The 19,205-nt window shown below is 36.0% G+C and overlaps 1 protein-coding gene across 1 annotated transcript in view; it reads left to right on the top strand.

The window, feature by feature from the left end:
- WDR70 (WD repeat domain 70) overlaps window positions 1-19,205 on the top strand; it is a 129,583-nt gene that overhangs the window by 60,730 nt on the left and 49,648 nt on the right. The window contains exon 10 of the mRNA XM_050329099.1: window positions 11,418-11,592. Within this exon, the coding sequence (XP_050185056.1) occupies window positions 11,418-11,592 (175 nt within the window). The remainder of the gene's footprint in view (window positions 1-11,417; window positions 11,593-19,205) is intronic.

The raw sequence follows: 19,205 nt of genomic DNA, 5'->3' as shown, positions 1-19,205 counted from the left end.
GAACAGACAGAAATTTCAGTCTAAGGAAGATTAGAGCACTAAAAGTAAGACTCTAGAGCTATTTGATTTTTTTAATTGAACTGAGGTATGAAACAAGTCACTTCTCCTGTGTTTTTTTATTTAAAAGGAAAAAAAAGATTGTTAAAAGTATTTTCTTAGTCGTTTGTGTCCTGCCCTTGCTGTTTTTGAATCTTTTAAGTCCAATAAAAAAAACACATTTTCCTCCACGTGGAGAATGTAATTGATAAGGTAGCATAAGTCCCTTAGTTTTCATCTTCAGAAATCATAAAATTTAATCGTATTTTGTCCACTAATACTTTGCTTTAGACTTCTAACCTTACACAAAAGTCAGAAAGGAGCAGAGGTGCTTCTTCAGTAGCAGCAGCATTATGATGTGAGCAGACCATGATGATGAGTATATGAAAAAATGATGCTCTATATGTTTGTCCAGACAGATGTGGGACTGTATAATTTTTTTGAGTCGTGAGGCTAAGAACCATATTTCTTTTCTACAAGAGATATTCTCTTCCTTTCTCAATTTTAGTGAGGATGATTTTGGTGTATATTCCAGAAAATATTAATACATCAATTTGCATTTACTTTTTGAACTGCAGCTTGTCCTGGTCTTTATAAGTAGGTCATTAAATTTTTATAAAGATTATACTACAACATGCTAAGAGTGATATTTCATGCAAAAGTAAAGTAAAACAAAGTAAAACTCACTTTTAAAATTTTCTGTAGTCCAAAGAGTATGTTAGTCTGTGCAACTGAGTCAAACTTTGTATTATTTAGAATAGATTCTGTAACTTCAAAAATAAAAATACATTTAAGACTTTAAATTTGCTCCTTTTTATTACTTATGTCTGCTAAATTGCAGATCATTGTTAATGGACCTTCAAAAAGTGGCTGGGAGTGAGATCTAAGATGACAGCAGAACCAGTTAAAACTAATTGTCTTGCATGTAGGATAAGCTGAGGTGTTGCTTGACTGCTTTAATTTCAGATGATTTTTCACCAGTGTAATAGAGAGAGTACTGTTGAATGTTAGTTCCAATTTAAGTTATTTAATGGAGTGAAGAAAAACTTGAGATCCAAGTGAACCTAAACTATTTTATAGCCATGACTAATCAGCTTTTTAGAAAGCATCCTGTTTTCCTAGTGATTAACCCCTCCTTCTTTTGTGGTATCATGCAAGACTGCTCTTGAGTAATTTCAGTTCATGCAGGTGACAGTAACTTGAACTGTCAAGATGTTCTTTACCAGAAGTCTTCCCCTTTGATCTTAATCAGATGTACCCCCTGGGGAGGTTGATTAGATCCCACTCTTATCTTTTCTAAGTGGGAGATGAGATCTCAGTTCATTACCCTCTTGCCCCACTTGGAAAATGACACAAAATTGTATCTACTCATACTGTCACAACTTTTAGAAGTGAATCTAACATCTGTAATTCCTCTAATGTTCTGTGTAGAAATAATAATATTGAAATTCAATACTGCTGGAATAATAAAGGAAGGACTTCTTGTCTATAAAGTGCTACATAATCTCAGCAAAATACCATATTTCAGGGAAATATGAAAGGAAAATACTTTAATATGTAAGGAAATACTAAGGGAGAAAGGCTTATAGGAACTCAGGTGTGATTGTTGTGTTCAGATTTTACCTTTACGTTGGCCTATGGAGGGGATTTTGTCAAATAAACTGAATCCATTATAACTCCCTTCAGTTAAACTTGCAAAAAAATTCTTCAAGGAAGCAGCCATCACAGCAACACAGACTGGAACTTCTAAATGAATTATATTTATTAACCTATGATCCCTGCAGTTGCTGTTTCCAGTACAGTATATGCCTTTAATTTGGAGAACATTTTCTTAGTCTGAAGAGGCCTTTTTCTGTATCACTTTTTTCGGAATCTAAACAGTGCTCTAGAGCATGTTTGTGTGTTTTGGTTTGTTTTGTTATGTTTTGTTTTGTTTTAAATGCCTCAGTGATTTGCTCTCCAGTTCATCTTCTATAGAATTTGAATGCATTTAAGATAGCGCTCAGTGCAGTGTGGTGTTCTCTCAATAATATGTTCTCTCAATAACATTGTTTCCCTATTATTTGTTTTTTTTCTTCTGCTTCTTGAAACTGTTGGTTTGATTTGGTGATGTTTTGGTGTGAGAAAAATTCTCCTGAGTAGTATTAACTGGATTGGAACTTATAATGTTAATGGAGTAGACGTATAGTAATGTTGTTCTTTTGTTTTTATTAAAAAATTTCTGACACTTATTTTCTTTGTGATCTTCCACCTTTCTGTGTGTGAATTGTGTATCAATATTTTCAATATCAATATCAACTGTCTTCCAGGATACCAGTTATGTTCAAAGTGAATTGCTAGTATCTTAGAATTTTTAGAAAGGGAAGAAAGTCTCTAAAACTGTTAGGTCCCAGATGAAAATTAATGTTTTGAATTAAAGATTCAGAATCTATGAATGAAAGATTGTAGATAGCAAGGTATTTATCTGAATTTTGCTTTGTGAAGTGTGCTACAGTGGGAATTCACAAGGGGGGAAAATATCTAGGACAGAATCTTGGAGTTTCTTTTATGATCCGTTCTGAAATATTCCCATTTGTGTGACTGGATGCTCTTCCTTTTGCTTTGACTTAACAGCTGTTGTTGATAGTTGATAAATGTCAATGTTTAAAATATAGAATTGGAGTTTTTTTCTGTGCCATATTTTGTCATTCCTTCTCTCTGCCAATGTGATGTGCAAAGTATGTCTGCTGTAGCTTTGAGGAGGATGGAATTTTGGAGTTGATCATTTTGATGAGCTGGCATGAAGATACTTTGGGGGAGTTTTCAGGTTTTGGAGGAAGTAAAAATATACTTTAAAAAAATTTCGGTAGAGAATTCCAGAGAGTACTTTTTTCATCGCTTTGAACAGGCTCATACAAGGGGATTGCTGAAGTAGATATGTAATTCATATGCTAATACAATGTAATTTTATGTATGGAATCTGCTAATTAAAAAAATTTTAAGACTTATGTTATTTACTGTCTTGTTTCTAGGATATAACTCTTTCTGCTCTTAAATGTTTTACCTTTTTAGAGAGTGCCTTTTTATATTGGTATTCTCACCAGGGTTTAATCTGGGAAAACACGAAAATTACTCAGTCTGGAAAACTTGTGTGCTTTGCATTTCATTAAAAACAGACTCTTTATGTCATAAGTAAGAGGTTCTGTTGGCAAGTATTCTACTGTGTCTTTACAGTATAACCCCTAAAGGGTCATAGACACGTATTGGTGGGTAACCCTTTGTATCTGAATGCATCTGTTGGCCAGTTTCTCATTCAGAAGTGATTGTATGTCATAACTCACTAGCATTTGCTGCTGCTGTTTTCCTCTTGTGGACCTGCTGCACAGCTGACCTGAAAACAGTCATGCCAAATCTGACATGACATTATAATTTATATTCTGTTCTTTGCTTTTATTCTCCTTAATCTGCATCTCTGTCCCTTTCTACTTTTCTCCTTTACCTCCATTAGTTCTGGTTTCTTAGCCCAGCTAATAACTCATTTAGTTCTCTGTCATTTTCTAGTTTCCTTTTCCTGAAGTGTTGCATATATTGGCCAGCAGTGGGATTGTTGCTCAGTAATTCAGAATGGTTACTCTCCATCGTGGGTGGGAGTGGAAGGCTTAGACAAAGTTATTGAAGAAGTCAGAGACTCCCAAGTTGAGTCACAAGGTGCAGAAAAGACTCCCTTGCTTTCTAAACTCCTTCTCGGAGATGAGTTAAGGTGCCGCTGAATCCTATCTTAGCCTCGGATTGTGTCAACGGTTTAAATTTAGGGAACTGTTGAGTTGTGATTAAATCACTCTGTCCCACAGGTTTTAATTACAGCAAATTGGACATATTTATATAAAGTGAATTATTTATTATGACAAATGAACAGATGAGTGAACAGATGAAAGATCTTAATCAGAATCATTTACTACAGAGTGTAAAAGCTAAAAGTCTACCAGAGTATAATATAACATGGAGTAGTATAGTGCACTGAATCAAAGCAATTATATTAAAACAGTTGTATCAAAGCTAGCAAAAGAAACAATCATTAAGTAGAGATTGATATAACTCACCTTATGAGATAGTGAGCAGATCTCTCCTGTAACCCCTGGGAAGTAACCATGAAGAGGTATTCCTGCTTTGTGGGAGAACTTCCACACTTCAAGGAAATATGTGGAAGAATCTGACATACGAAGGTTGGACTGGGGTTTTATAGTTATAAAGTGATGGACTGATAGTCAGATTTACAGGCCAGCAACTAGCTTGTCTGTCAAATCCTGCTTGAAAAGCAGGATGTGTGTTTGCAATTTGTTGAACCAGGCTGGCTTTAGCATAATTCAACACCAAAACAGCACGCTGGTGCCACCAGCAGAACTTGCATGATGGCTTGCCTTGTGTGCATTCTCTGGTCGCATTCTAGGCCTTATCAGGGTAGGCCATCCTGCCACGCTCTCTCAGACATGCTTGTGTGTCATTTTAATTTTGAGTTGGCTGCTCTTTAGTTCATTTAGACTGGAGAACATTCATTGTTATGATGTTTTAGTCTACTCTCCCACCCAAATAGTAACTACAATGCAGCTGTACTTTGTACATACAAATGATGGTAATTTCTCCTGTTGAAAAAGGCTGCCAATTTTATTTGAAAATTTGGAAAAATGGTTTCATGATTGCCTAACTCATTTGCTGTGTATCACATACAGGTTTTTTTACTCTGTTAAATATTTTACCAGTTAAAATTTCTAGGTTTTTTTGTATTTAGGTTTTATGTATCTAACAGAAAAGCTGAAGAATTGTTATAAATTAAGTTGTGTAAATATTTTTGGCAATTCCTTCCATAGTTGTGATTTTACATGTGTTGGATGTGACTTTTCTAGTATTCTGGTTCAAATTATTTTAACTCTCTTCAGATGCTGGAAGTAGGTAGCTTATTTAGAAGTTTTCTGCCAAACAAATATGGAAAGTTTCTTTGGATTTCTCCATCTGTTGGTGTGTACAAATTTTTTCCATATCTGGCAGGTGATTCAACCTTCATTGGGTCCCATGTGGTCAGCAGAAGAAGACTGTAACTTAGTTCTGCTGAAAGAGGGCAAAGAGAATACAATAATGAAAGTTTTCTTGCTGACAATAAGGTTGTTTTATGTGATAAAAAAAGAAAAAAAATCTTATTCTAATGTTAGTTGGCTTTTTTATAAAGAGACTTAATTTAACACTTTAAAAAATGTGGGTTTTATCACTGATGAGTTTGAGCCTTGTATTAGGAAGATGAATTCTATTGCCACAGTATTTGTATAACATCTTTGAAGTATGTTATAGTTTTCCAATGAATCCTTTTTGGACAACCTTATATTGCAAAGGTAGACATTATAATACATTACAAAGGTAAGCATTATAATGTGGTTACTGGTTTACTGTACAACATTAAGCCTTATCTGTACTTTTATCAATAATGTACTCAGTTGCTTCTTTTGTATTTCAAGTGATAAGAAGAGACTTAATTATTAAGAATAGACTTAAAATATGTATCCTATATTGAATGCCGATAACATTCAATATTGTGCAATAGAGTTTTGCGATCCAGTAGAAACAGAGGAAACGGGACAAATGGAAAAGCTGAGTGGAATTTGACAGGTCTTAAAGATTGAATTGGTTCACTTCTTAAATTTCAACAGATCCTATTAGGGCAATGTCTTGCTGATCCATGACTTAGAGAAATTTTCTGTGCTTGCAGGCTGGGAAATGCATCTACAGACCTATAATAATTTGTGGTGGCAGCACTGCCAATAATTAATTTTACTAGAAATTCTGATTTAGTAATAACATCATAAGAACATGAAAAAGGGAAGAAAAGAGAAAACCAACCCCCTCAAAACCCTCTTGAACCTCAGTAATTAAATTACTGGCTTAATATGGGTCATTTAACTTCTCAGTGGTCACGAAAATATCCACATTACCTTTCCAAAAGAACATTCCCCTCCTTTTCTAAGTTGCTTTGAGTTGCTCTTGGCAAATATAAGAACTTTACAAAATCAGTTTTGCAAAATCTGTTTTGCAGATGTGGAATCCACCATTTAAAATGTTAAATTTAAACATATGTATGTGCATCCTTTTTCATGGAAGTTTTAATTGAAAAGGAATGTATGAAAGAAAAATTAAAAATGGTCATGTGACTGTACTTATCATTCAGTATATTAAAACTTGATGTCATGAACAAACATTGTATATTGTAGGGATAGATAAAAAAAAATCCATATATGTTGTTTTTGCTAGAGAACAAACTTCTATTACACAGTTTGTTTTCAGGTGGAAAAAGAACCCTCATTTGGGAAATGTTTGTCTTTTGTTTTCAGTGGAGTTCAAAAATATCTTGTTTTTACCTATCAACAGATAAAGATTAGTAGTATACTTCTGTTAAGTGATGCAATATAGAGCATAAAACAGTGTTGTTGTTTCATCCCCCTCTTTTTTTAGGCTGGAGGAGATACTCTTAGTGAGAGGGGTTTTTTAACCAAAATGACTGCCCTGGAAATGATCTGATTGATGCAGGGGTAAAATTTTTTTACTCGTTTCAACAAACAACATACTGGACCCAGAGAGCTTAGGTGAAAATGGAACTTCTGTAATATAAACTCATTTATTTTTTTCATTATGTCTGAGGAGGAGGAAGAATCATCAAATGGTACAAAATATTCTGGAAAAAAAAAAGAGGCATAACTCCAAATTGTACTCTTAGCTAGCTGACTGTTGTGTGGTATGGTGACTGAGGGTCAGCAGCAGAAGGGAAGAGAATATAAGGAAGCAGATACGGAGTGGTTTTGCCATATTGCCAGTTTAAAGACAATATTCCATGAAATTAAATCATTCAGGTTTCTATGCTACTTTGCCTTTTTATGCCCTTTCCTTCTGGCTAGAATGGGAGGAGGTAAGTATTAACCATAGTATTACAGAATGATTTGGGTTGGGAGAGACTTTAAGGATCATCTAATTCCAACCTCCTCCCGCCAAGGGCAGGAATGCCACCAACTAGATCAGGTTGCTCAGATCCTTGTCCAGCTTTGCCTTGAAGATTCAGGGATGTGGCATCCACAACTCCTCTGAGCAACCTGTACCTCACCACCTTCACAATAAAGAATATCTAAGCTAAATTTCTCCTGTTCTAGTTTAAAACTATTGCCCCTTGCTCTGTCACTGTCTGATTGTGTAAAAATCACTTTCCCTCTTTTTTATAAGCCCCCTTTTAGTACTGGAAGGCATTCTAAGGTCTTCCCAGTGCCTTTTCTTCTCCTGATTGAAAAACCCTAACACTCTCAGCCTTTCCTCATAGCAGAAATACTCCAGCCCCTGATCATCTTTGTTGCTTCCTCTGGACTTGCTCTGGCAGGTCCATGTCCTTCATACACTGGGAATCCCAGAGCTGGATGAAGCACGCCAGGTTGGGTCTTACGAGAGTGGAGTAGAGGGGCAGAATCGTATTCCTCGACCTGCTGCCAACAGCATTTTTTGGGTGCAGCTCAGGACATGTTTGGCTTTCTGGGCTGCAAGCACACATTGCTGGGTTGTGCCCAGCTTTTCATTCATAAGAATACCCAAGTCCTTCTTGGGAGGGATGCTCTCAGTGAGTTCTTCTCATATCTGGAGTTGCCCAACCCAGGTGTAGGACCTTGTACTTAGGCTTGTTGAACTTCATGAGATATACATGGGCCCACTTCCCAAATTTGTTCAGATCCCACTGTATGACAGAGAAATTAAATGTCATAAGGAAAAGGGCCTGGAAAAAGGCATCAAGTAGAGCATGGTGCTAATAACACCAAGGTTTGTGGGTTTAAACTCTGTATGGGCCATTCACTATGGACTTGGACTCAATGATCCTTGTGGGTCCCTTCCAACTCAGAATATTCTGTGAATTAATTCCAAATATAAACTGTAGACAGGGAAAAGCATCAAAGTGCCTGCTGAAAGAGACATGATGCTCAGATGGATATTGATGGAGCATGGAGGGTGAAAGGAGACTGTCAGAACAAATTAACCTGCGTCAGACTATGTGATGAAGGCCCTTGGAATGGGGTATCACAGAATCAATTACAACGGAAAAGACCTATAAGATTGAGTCCAACTTGTGGACCAAACACCACCGTGTCAACAAGGCCATGGCACCAAGTGCCATGTCCAGTATTCCCTTGAATAGGGACAGTGATTCCACCACTTCACAGGCAGCCCATTCCAATATCTAATAATCCTTTCTTTAAAGAAATTCTTCCTAATGTCCAACCTAAGCATCTCCTGGTACAGTTTACAGCTATGTCCTCTCACTCCACTGAAGGTATGTCCTTGAGGTCCTTCAGTGGTCCCTGTTTCTAATCCATTACTACTCTGAAGGAAAATATTAAACATACATAGTTTACAGATGACTTCTGATGTTTTGGTTGGTACTGACTCCGTCAGAAACGGTGCTAAGCTGAAATTTTGCCCATGGTGTTATGAGATGTGTTTGCAATTTGATGTGCATTTTTAAATAAAATTAGGAAATATTTCCATAAATAATACGTTAAAGAGCTCAGTCTTAGCTCAAGAGTTAAGGGCTTGATTTCTAACTGATATATAGATGACTTCTTATAAAATATTTATTTTATTTTAGTAGAAAAATTTTCTCATTAGATTCAGTAGCGGTAAGGCAGCAGAAAACCCACACTCAGTGTGGGGATGTTAAGAAAACACTGAGGGAACGTTAAGCATGTACTGTAGGCTGCATAGGCATTTTTGACAGGACATGTAAGTCATATGCGTGGGAATGTGGCCAACTGTCTGCAGCAGAAGCAGCAGTTCAAGAAACTTGGATTTTTCAACTAACCTACTGATATTACACATGATTTAGGGGTCATATTTTTTTAATGTGTGTTATAAGGCATAAGAGTATACAAGTGTGTATATATATATATACACAAGTATTCTTCCTTTACAGTGGAAAGGTAAAATGATAAGAAGGTTTGAATATGCTCTGTAATGTTGCAAAACTATTGAGGTTTTGACAGGATGTTGAACCCTAAAAAGAGGCAACTTAAGGTTTTAAAAAAGTCTTTCCATGCCATCAGAAATGAAGAATTAGTATAGTAAAGGATGATTGAGAGATTGTTTTTGGAATTACATCTGAGATGGTTGTGAAGCATCTGAGATGAAAGGCAAAGAGGGGAAGGCAGGCTTCAGAAGTTCCTTGCACATAATCGTGTTACCATCTGAGAAGGGGAATGCCAAGGCTGTCCTTGGAAACTTGCACTGTAAGAGAAGATATTGCTTGTCAGTAGGAGATGGTCATCACTGAAGGAAGAAGAGAAGCTGAAGGTATAGGTTATTCAAATGAGATTTTGGAAGGATTGAAGAAGCCTACAACTTCCTCGTGAGGGGAAGCAGAGGGGCAGGCACTGATCTCTTCATCTCTTCTCTGTGGTGACCAGTGACAGGACCCCAGGGAATGGCCTGAAGTTGCGTCAGGGAATGTTTAGAATGGGTATTAGAAAAAGCTACTTCACCCAGAGGGTGGCTGGGCACTGGAACAGGCTACCCAGGGAAGTGATCACAGCACCAGGCCTGACAGAGTCCAAGAAATGTTTGGATGATACTTTCAGGCACATGGTGTGACTCTTGGGGCTGTCCTGTGCAGGGCTTGGAGTAGGACTTGATGATCCTTGTGGGTCCCTTCCAATTTAGGATATTCTGTGATATTATGAGGGAAAGGGAGTGGGAAAAGACTCAAGTTTTGAGCAAATATCACAATGGGAGAAAGTGTTGATGTACCTGCTGAAAGATAGGAAACTCAGATGATTATTGACAACACAATGAGAGGAAGAATGGAATCTTAGAATCACATAGTGGTTGAAGATGGAAAAATCCTCTGAAGATCATCTAATTGACCTAATCATAATAGTAATCTAATGTTTATTTTTAAATAAAAATAACTTTAAAAACTCCAGACCCTAGCTAAACCCGCAAAATTTCAAACCCAAACCAGTTATCAAAACACTCAAATGTCTAATGGTAGAGCTCCAGGTAGAGTGATTAAGTGATGCCTTACAGATATGAGATTTGAAGACTTTTAAAACTGAAACTACCCTTGACTTTATTATGGACTACTGGAGATTCGTTTTACTTATTCATTCTAACTTTGTTACTGATTTCTCATTATTCTAATTAAATGTGCAATTAAATGTAACTTCTGTGAGCTCTTTCCAGCTTGTTTTTTCATCTGTTTTATTCTAGAGTTATATAAATGTCAACTCTGATTGAAGTCCCTGATGTTATGCTGTGGTGTCTTGCCTCAGTCTGGAGAAATGACAGCCTTTGTTACAGTTGTATTTGCTTTGCTAGAGACCAATGAATTATGTTCTGTTGGATCATAGGCAATGTTTGTATAGTCTAAACAAATGAGGTTGTCTTGAGAACTTTGAGTTTTTTTCTTTCTAAATAAATGATCTTCCTTCCTTTGCCAAATCCTGAAACTCTTCTCTGCATTAGATGCCAGAAGAGTTTTGAATTTTTATCTGGAAAGACCACAACATATTAAATGGACAGAAAACATTTGTATCTGAGACAATTTAAAGGTTCCACCTGTATCTCAGAGTTTTAGTTCTATCTCATTTGGATGTTTTTGTGTATCTAAGGAACAGTGAAGATCCAGGAAGATAATCTTTTTCCATTAAAAACAGAAAGGATGTATTTATTTTGCTAGTAATGTGGGAAAAACTTAACTTAAAAAAACTATTACATAAATGAGTCTTGGTAAAGTTTTTGAAGAACACTTTTATAATAGAAAGCTAAGACTTTCAGGATTAGTGGAAGAGAACTATAATAATATTGCAATTAATGTTCAAAATGCCTTTTAAAAAAAAAGTCTGAAGAATAACCAGTCAGTTAAAAGGAGAATTTTCAGTTGTTGTCAAGTGAGAATAATTAAGAAAATCTGTTCTGTTAATGCATTTGTATAAGCATTCATGCCTGTTTCCTGAAGTGTTCATTCTTTGCAAAGGACTGAATACTCTCTCCTTCTTGATTTCCAGTGACAGTGAAGACTATGTAGTATCTGTGTATTAACCATTTGTTATCTTTCCAATTATAAATAAGTTATGTATTAACATGAAGTTTTGGGAAAAACTCTTTCAGTTTTTTTAAATTTTTATTTTTAACCTTCAGACATGTTTTAGTGAATGCAATGTTTCTTACTTGGAGAATTTTCATCATATCTTAAATGCTGCTTTGCCATTATAACCTAATTTGAACAATGTTATATGCCATCTGTGCTGGAAAAGGGGTTTGATTATATCACAAAAAGAATTATTTCATATGTATCAACTTTATCTAAACCAACTATTTAAACTCTTTTTTTCCAGAACTGTGAGGACATGGGATGTTAACAATGAAAAAAAGCACAAAAGTGTATTTAAGCCACGATCAGTTCAAGGGAAACGGGTGATTCCTACAACTTGCACATACAGCAGAGATGGTAAACTTATTGCAGCTGGCTGTCAAGATGGCTCTATCCAGATCTGGGATAGGAATATGAGTGTAAGTCAAGTATTTGACAACTATATGCTTCTAATATATCAAGTGCTAAATGTTGAAGCTGATAAAATCAATTTTGGTAATTTATCTTTTTTTTATTTCCCCTCCTCTCCTTCCCCCTCTACCCTGAAAACTAAATAACTCGTAGGCATAACTTAATATTGTTTCTATCTTTCTACAACTGATCATTCAGTGTGCTGCCATTCAGTTCAGAACACTGAGAAAACTGTTGGCACTCTCTTTGGGGAAAAAAAAAAAAAAAGGTTGGCCAGATACCTGTATCTAGACTATTATTCGTTTAAGGTGCAGTGTGTGTGAGAAAAGCTGTAATTACTTGTTGGTTCTTATGTAATTTATTTGAGATATTCACAAATTGAGATATTCAGTACATTAAGAAGTAACTCTTAAAACTTGATACTGAAATCAGTTATTAATCCATATAGTAGAGGAGAATAGCATCTAAGCAGGTGAGGATAAGGCCAATGCTGCACATTAAATGGCGAATATTGTCATATCGTCCAATGTGTAAGAATTAACACTGAGATAAATTTTAACAATTCATGTAAATGCATGAAAATGACTCAGAAACAAAATGGAAACTATTTCAAATTCTTCAGAATTATGAAATATTTATGTTCATATTGAACTCAAAATCGAATTTTCAGTTGTTAAGACTTGAAGTGACAAAGAATATGTAGAATTCTTGCTGCGTTGAAGCTTAGAGCAACCAGTGCTCACTGTTGCTTTGTATAGTATAGTTCACAAACCAGTCCAGTTCCAAGAGTTTGATTTTGCAATGTCACGTGCAAATTCACCAGGCTAAGCTTTACGGCTTCTAAAATTAATCATCTTAGTAAATCCTCCATATCCTCTATGCCCATCTTACCCGAGGAAATGAAAGGAGTGGGATAAGGACCAACAGTGTGCATAGAAGGAGCAAATGAGAATTGGGTCGATTTTTTAGAGATTACAGAGGAAATGGGGCGGGAAGGGCAGGATCCTTTGAATGAAACTGACATCATAAATCTCTGAAAGCTGTACAATTCCAGTAGGATGACTTGGGGGAAGTAACACTGAACTAGTACAGGTTATGTTAGTCTGTTCAACTTCATCTTTCAAAACATTTGATTTTAGAAGGGGAAACAGACAGTTTAGGGAGCTTTTCATGAAGATTGAAAAAGATCTGATTGCTGAAGGCAGGAGGAAATGTATAGATTTAAAAGGAAAAGAAAGTCTGTTGATCATTCTCAAAGTACAGCCTGTATTTTGGGATTGTCATCTATTTTTATTTCTGTTTTTATTTCCAGTATAAACCCAGTAAAACTTCCTAATGGCATGAAGCTTGAGAATTCATCCTAAGTGTAAACTTGTTCTAACAGAATAATAAATTTTTCAGAGACTGGCTTTCATCACCTGTGTATGTTGTTTATTTTAACATATACAGTATTGAAATATTAAGCTTTCTGGTGTAGTTTTAACAATAGTGCTCTTGGTAGTCTGCTTTTTCATGTGCTTTTCCTTTTGAACTTTTCTGTGTCTGTAAGATGACATATTGCAATACTAATTGAGTGCAGTTTAAGGTGATTATGAGTAATTTAAAGATATATCCTGTGCATCTTGTGCACCAGTGGGTGACCCTTGTATAGCAATGCAAGACTGAAGTGATTTCCTAGTGGAAATTAGGTTGGTGATGTTCTTGGGTTTGTATTTTTAGAGTCTAAAAAATTTTTGTCTTTGCCTTTGTTGGTACCATTAAGAAATGTGCAAGATTTTTGGGTGAAGGAGCAGTGTAAATTGGATTTTTAGTGGTATTGTTATCTAAATCTGCTGGTGTTCTCTGGGATTCCCTGTGTATAGTTAGAATCAAGTGTTCCAAAAGTCATCGCGATCAAATAGTTAGAAAAAGCCTTCATCTTACATTTGGGGATGGGGAAGGGATAAGTAAAAATTTTTCAAAAGGAACATGTGTTCAACATAACAATTAAAAAGAAGAGGATGAGACTGACTCCTGCAGTGGAATGATGAAAGCACTTACTGGCCTGACAGGATACAGAGATGCTTGCAAAGGCAAACAAGAAAATGTTAAGTCATTATAAACTGGTGCAGTTCTGGGGCTACGAAATGATATGTGACACAGGAAAAAAGGTAAAGCTGTGGAGGATTGAGATGTGGGGGGTAAGCTGCCTGAAGAAATATATGGTAGAAATATTAACTTCTGATTTTTATACAGAAAATTTTTGATTCCCATTTAGCGAATATCGTGTGGCTTAGTTGAAACAAGTGTGGAGCCATATATACGGACTTTGCTGTGCTGCAGTGCAACTATGTTTCCAGTCAAAATTAATAGAGCAGTTTTGTTTAGCTTGAGAAGGGTCTATTGAGTCAGTAACAAAAATCACTGGTTGAAAATAGTTGATACATTTCTTATACTTGATCAGTTAGAAATAATTCTGCATTGTTTTAGACTATGGTTTGGGACCAAACTATAGGTTTGGTCCATATGCAGCAGGAAGAAGGAAAGATTGAAGAAGATGTTTAAAGCTGTAGCTTATTTGACTATACTTTCGTGACAGGGCTAACCTAATAAAGGCCTGTTGTGACTGCCTGAACTTGGTTTTGCCTTTATGCAAAAGTATAAATGACATTTTATCCCTGATCTTGCGTGCCTGTCGCACTGCTCCTGCATGTGACAGTAACAGAACAAACTAAATCCGGGAAGATGTTCTATCCGGATATAATGGCTCATATGACATAACGCATCCATACTGCCTGTTATCCTGCTGTCTGTAAAGATTTTTAGATGCACTTATTTTTGAGTCGAGTACAAACTACTACCAAACACAGAGCCCACTTTAAAAAGAGGGAAGTTCCTCTTTGCTTCAGTGAAAATGTAAAACCCCTGCTTTCCCACAGAAGGCTTGTGAGTGCAGCACAGAATCACAGAGTGGATAAGGTTGGAAGGGACCACAGTGGGTCATCTGGTCCAATCTCCCTGCTCAAGCAGGGTCATCTCAGAGCACATGGCACAGGATTGCATGCATTGCTTCTTCTTGTATTGAAGTACCAAGCAGCAGTTCCAAGGACAGAAGTGAACACCCTAGCAGGGAAGAGGGTACGATGATGATACCCTTTCCTCAAGCAAAAGGGGCGCTCATTAGAGGCAGGCACAGTGGTGCAGTGCTGCTGGGAAGCCACCACAGTGCCACTTTACAGGGTGACAGAAGCCACCTGATGAACTCCCATAAATCTCCCATTGTCACTGTAGTCATAGTTTCTGATGCTGGCATAGGTTTATTATTCTCTGCTTCACGCATTACTTCCTACATCTGACTACAGGAATCCTAGAATGGCGTGAATAAATAATTTTTTAATTTTAAATTATTATTATTTAGAGAAAGGCAAGGTATTTTCTACAACATGTTTTATCAATCCTGATGAAGTCAGAGTAGCTGTTTCTTGTAAGCTAATTTCATTGGTTAGTTTTTTTTTTCCAAGGCACTTTAGAGCCATCTCAGTATCTGCTTTTTTTTCTCAAATTATGTTGTTGTGTGTAGGAAGTGATTTTGGTGTGCGATCAGTTCACTTCTTTAGTTCTGACTAGTAATGCACACCATGAATGTTTCATTCAGTTTTCTACTTCCACTGTTTTTTTGGTATGATTCCAAATCTCCCAGCTGTATGTAGTGAGAGTAAAAACACTTTTGGAACTTTTGGAGGAAGATTTTTTTTCTTCTTCATGACACTGACATTGGTAACTTGTTAATGCTGAAGTTAGCCAAATGCATTCCCGCTCTGCCTTGCCTTTCTCCAAACTTCCTCAGCAGGATCATGATCCATTATAATCACCTGCCTCAGAGGATTTTTTTGTTTTGTCATAAATCTGTGTTATTTTCTCACGTATGTTATTTTGTCAGTGTATGGTTTTTCTTTAAGGTTCACGTACATGTGCATTTACAGTGCACATTAGCAGAATGATCTGTCAGTGTATTTGAAATATTATGAACACTGTCAACTTGGCTTAAAATAACAACTTCAAAGGACATAAAAAATAACTTCCTTCAAACTTTGAATGAATAGTGGAAACAACAGTGTGAAATAGTCAATCATAACACCACACATTAGAATTTAAATGTTCTGAGACGTGGAGAAAGTCTCTGGCAAAGATAGAGAGCTGAAGAGCATTAGGGGTCAAAGTAAGACAGGATCTTGAAAATTACTGATTCACAGGGCAATGCAGTAAAACCATGAGGTTTACCTGCAGTTCAAATGGGTTCCTCGTCTTGCCTGTGCTTGCCCACTCAGGGCTTTTTGCAAGCCAATATCTATTACAAGTAGTAACAGATATTTCTGAACAAACTGATCCATGGAGCCAGTTTTAGTATCAAGAGTGCAGGGCGTCCTGCAGTCGGTGAACCTCTGTGTGCCTGGTTTTCCTGTCTAGGAGTGGGAGTATCTCATTCATAGAGATACGGAAAGAATGAAGTTATTTTTGAAGTGTATTGTCAGTTAAAATCTATTAAAATCTCTTTATTGAACAGAGAAACTCCCCTCATTTTCCACAATAAGGATAAGCAATTTCCAACAGGAAAGGATCAGGATGTTTTCCAGTCATTACAAACAGGATTTTTTTGAGTTAGCCTTTCTTGTTCTTTCAAACCAGCTGATGAAACTACCTTTTGTGTGAATTTTTAACTCCAGCTTTTCTTGAGTTTATTTAGCACAGGACTGCATAAAGAACTTCTGTGTATATGACAGCCTGAATCATGTTGCTCAGTTTCACACATCACATATTTTATGGTATATCATTCCAGCTGTGATATAAAAATATTAATAGGGGTGTTGGGGAGGCAGGGTTTCTAAGAAGTGGTCATGCCTTCTAAATTTAAATGCCTTTAGGAAAGCAGCTTGTACACCCAAAATCTTGCCAGGTTTTCTTTTTTTTTCTTCTAGTATTATATTTGATTAGAAACTTTGAGTAGTTTTTATCAGTGTTTAGCTATCTAATGGCTGCACTACAAGTAGTAAAGACTTAGTTTTAACAGATAAATCTGTGATTGGTTTATCTTCTTACATAGTGCAAATCTGAACAGAAAAGAGGCAGTGTTTTATGATTTTCAACATAATTCTCATTAGCCAAATTGATTCACTGCGCATGGAAAGATTTTAGCTAGTGATTAACTTCTATTTTTTTACTTTCTTGTTTCATAGAAGACTTAGTGGCATGTTTAACTCCATTCTTCAGCTATTTCCTGCTCAAAAGTGAGCATCTGCCACAGTGTTGCTGAATTACTGCTTTGCTAGTATTTTCTTTTTTCCTGGTTTTAAAACCTTACTCTCATTTTAAATTGCTAGAATAATTTATGTATTTTGATCTGTTTAAATTACTTAGCTAAAGCTCAAAGTGATTTTACAGAACTTAAAATGCACAGTAATATTGAAATTCAACACTATAATAATAGACTGCCCACATGAGTATCCCCAAAAGTGGTGTGATCAAGTGGTAATCCAAATAACCTGTTTTCCACAAGCCCTTAATCCACCCTATCCTCAAAATATAAGGGGAAGAAAAGTGGGATGTCGCAGCATGCACTGAAGTTAAGCAGATCTAAGCTCTGTACATTTTAATTACAAATACTCACGTTAAAAGTATTTTCCAAATAATTGCATGATTTATAGGTGTAAGATAAATACATTTCTATATTTAGTGATTGTTTGCTTTGGAAGGGGTTCTGTAAGCTTTAGTTTTGTGGTGTGCAGTTGGAAGTTTTAAGGTAGAGTTTTCAGAGTCGAAAGGTTTCACAAGTACTGGAGCCATTTTGGAGGAATACTGTACAACTAAGGGCACAGATTTAGATAATGAAAAATTATTATGTAAGATACGGGTTTTTTTGGATGGGAATCCAAGTCCAGATCTTATTTGGAAATCTTTTTTTGCAAACTTTGTTTTGCTGTTCTTGATGGATTTTACAGCTGATGCTGCCAAGACAGAGTAACAAAACTAGTAGTAAGATCTGAAACTTGCTGTAAATATTTTCTCCATTAATTGGAAGGTCCTTTGAGGGGATTTATACCTATGCTTTGGGAAGATGAGATTGTTGGATATTTGTACAGTTACAGGATGCTTTTTGCATTAGACATAGCTCACAGTAATAAATTGTTGCCATGTCTTGTGTCTGTCTACTAGAAAGCTTTGCTGGTATACAGATGCCTTTTTAATTGCAGTTTCTACCAGTTCATTGTGTGTCTTTGTTGTCTTGTCTATCACAGCATTCCAGGGTTGTACTCGTTTCACACCAGCTAGATTTCTTCCTCTTTTTTTACCATGAGATACTCACTTGTCTATTCAGATTTTTTTTTTAATACAGATTTAACATTTATATCAATATCTTCACAGCATTAAAAATATTCCAGTGAAATGTCAATATTTAATAGAAATAGTTTACAATGACTGTTCTTACATTCACTGAACATCACTATTATGGTTAAACAGCAGGAAAATCTTCCAATTTCCCCCAAGTAAGTAACACACTTCGTGCTTTGAAGAGGGCAGTCTGGCTACATCTGGAAATTTCTTGTGTAAATACAAGATGAAGGATATCCAAATATACTATATTCCCCTTTCAAACTTAAGGTAAGTTTTCCATATCCATAATATTCCACCCTTTCATTCCATATGTATATGTGCCAGACCTCTGTTCCAGAAACTGGAAATCACACACAAGCTTGCCAGCAGCAAATATTAACAGATTCATATATTATTCCTTTTTGTATACGTCTGGTTTAGCCAGTACATCACTATCTGTACCCTGAAGCTAGCCACAATAAAGAATCTGACAATCAAATGCTAAGATAAAATGTACCCTGCTGTATTTCTAAGTGCATTTCTCTCTTACGTAATAAACAGTTTATAGTTAAGAACTATCTAAATGTTTGCACTATCTAATGTAGTGATGAAAGGCAATTCTAAATCTTGGTCTGTCACACCCCAGTGAAAATAGCTTAAAGGATTTTACTTTGGATTCATGTATAGTTAAGGGAAAAAGGCTTATCCCGCTAAGATTATGCATCTCTCTTTGGTTTACTGTTTAAAAAAATAAAAGTAGAACTTAACAGAAATCATTTCAAAATGACAATTTGAGAAGAAAAGAGTAGGCATTATAGCAATGTGATTAGCTTTATTAATATTGTAGTGTTATTAATATTAATATAACATGAATAATGTTACAGAAATAGAAAGATGAAATGATGAAACAGAAATAGAAGAGCCTTCTTGAACAAGCTTTGTTGTTTTAGAGAAAATGTTCCTTTTTTGCAGAGGCAAAAAGTTGAAAGCACAGATACTACATTTTGTTCTAACAAGAAGTAAGCTCCAGAGTGGTCTGGCTTATCAGAGAAATGGCTTTTAGATACCATAGTGTATGCATTGCTCAAGCAAGCTGAACAGTTCAGTGGTCTAGAGCCTGATAGGGTTTGTAAATTATGAAAAGGATTTTGTGCTTGATATGTGTATTAGGAAGCTGGTTTTGTGTCCAGATATTTCTCATTGTGGTTCTTAGTTTGTCAGTAGTTCTTGAAGCTTGTGAGGAGATGAACATCAGGTTTATGCTGTGAATTTC

Source organism: Myiozetetes cayanensis, unplaced genomic scaffold, assembly GCF_022539395.1.
Source record: "Myiozetetes cayanensis isolate MyiCay16 unplaced genomic scaffold, myiCay2020 scf4, whole genome shotgun sequence".
NCBI classification, from domain to species: Eukaryota; Metazoa; Chordata; class Aves; order Passeriformes; family Tyrannidae; genus Myiozetetes; species Myiozetetes cayanensis.
This window is presented reverse-complemented; position numbering and strand designations above follow the sequence as displayed.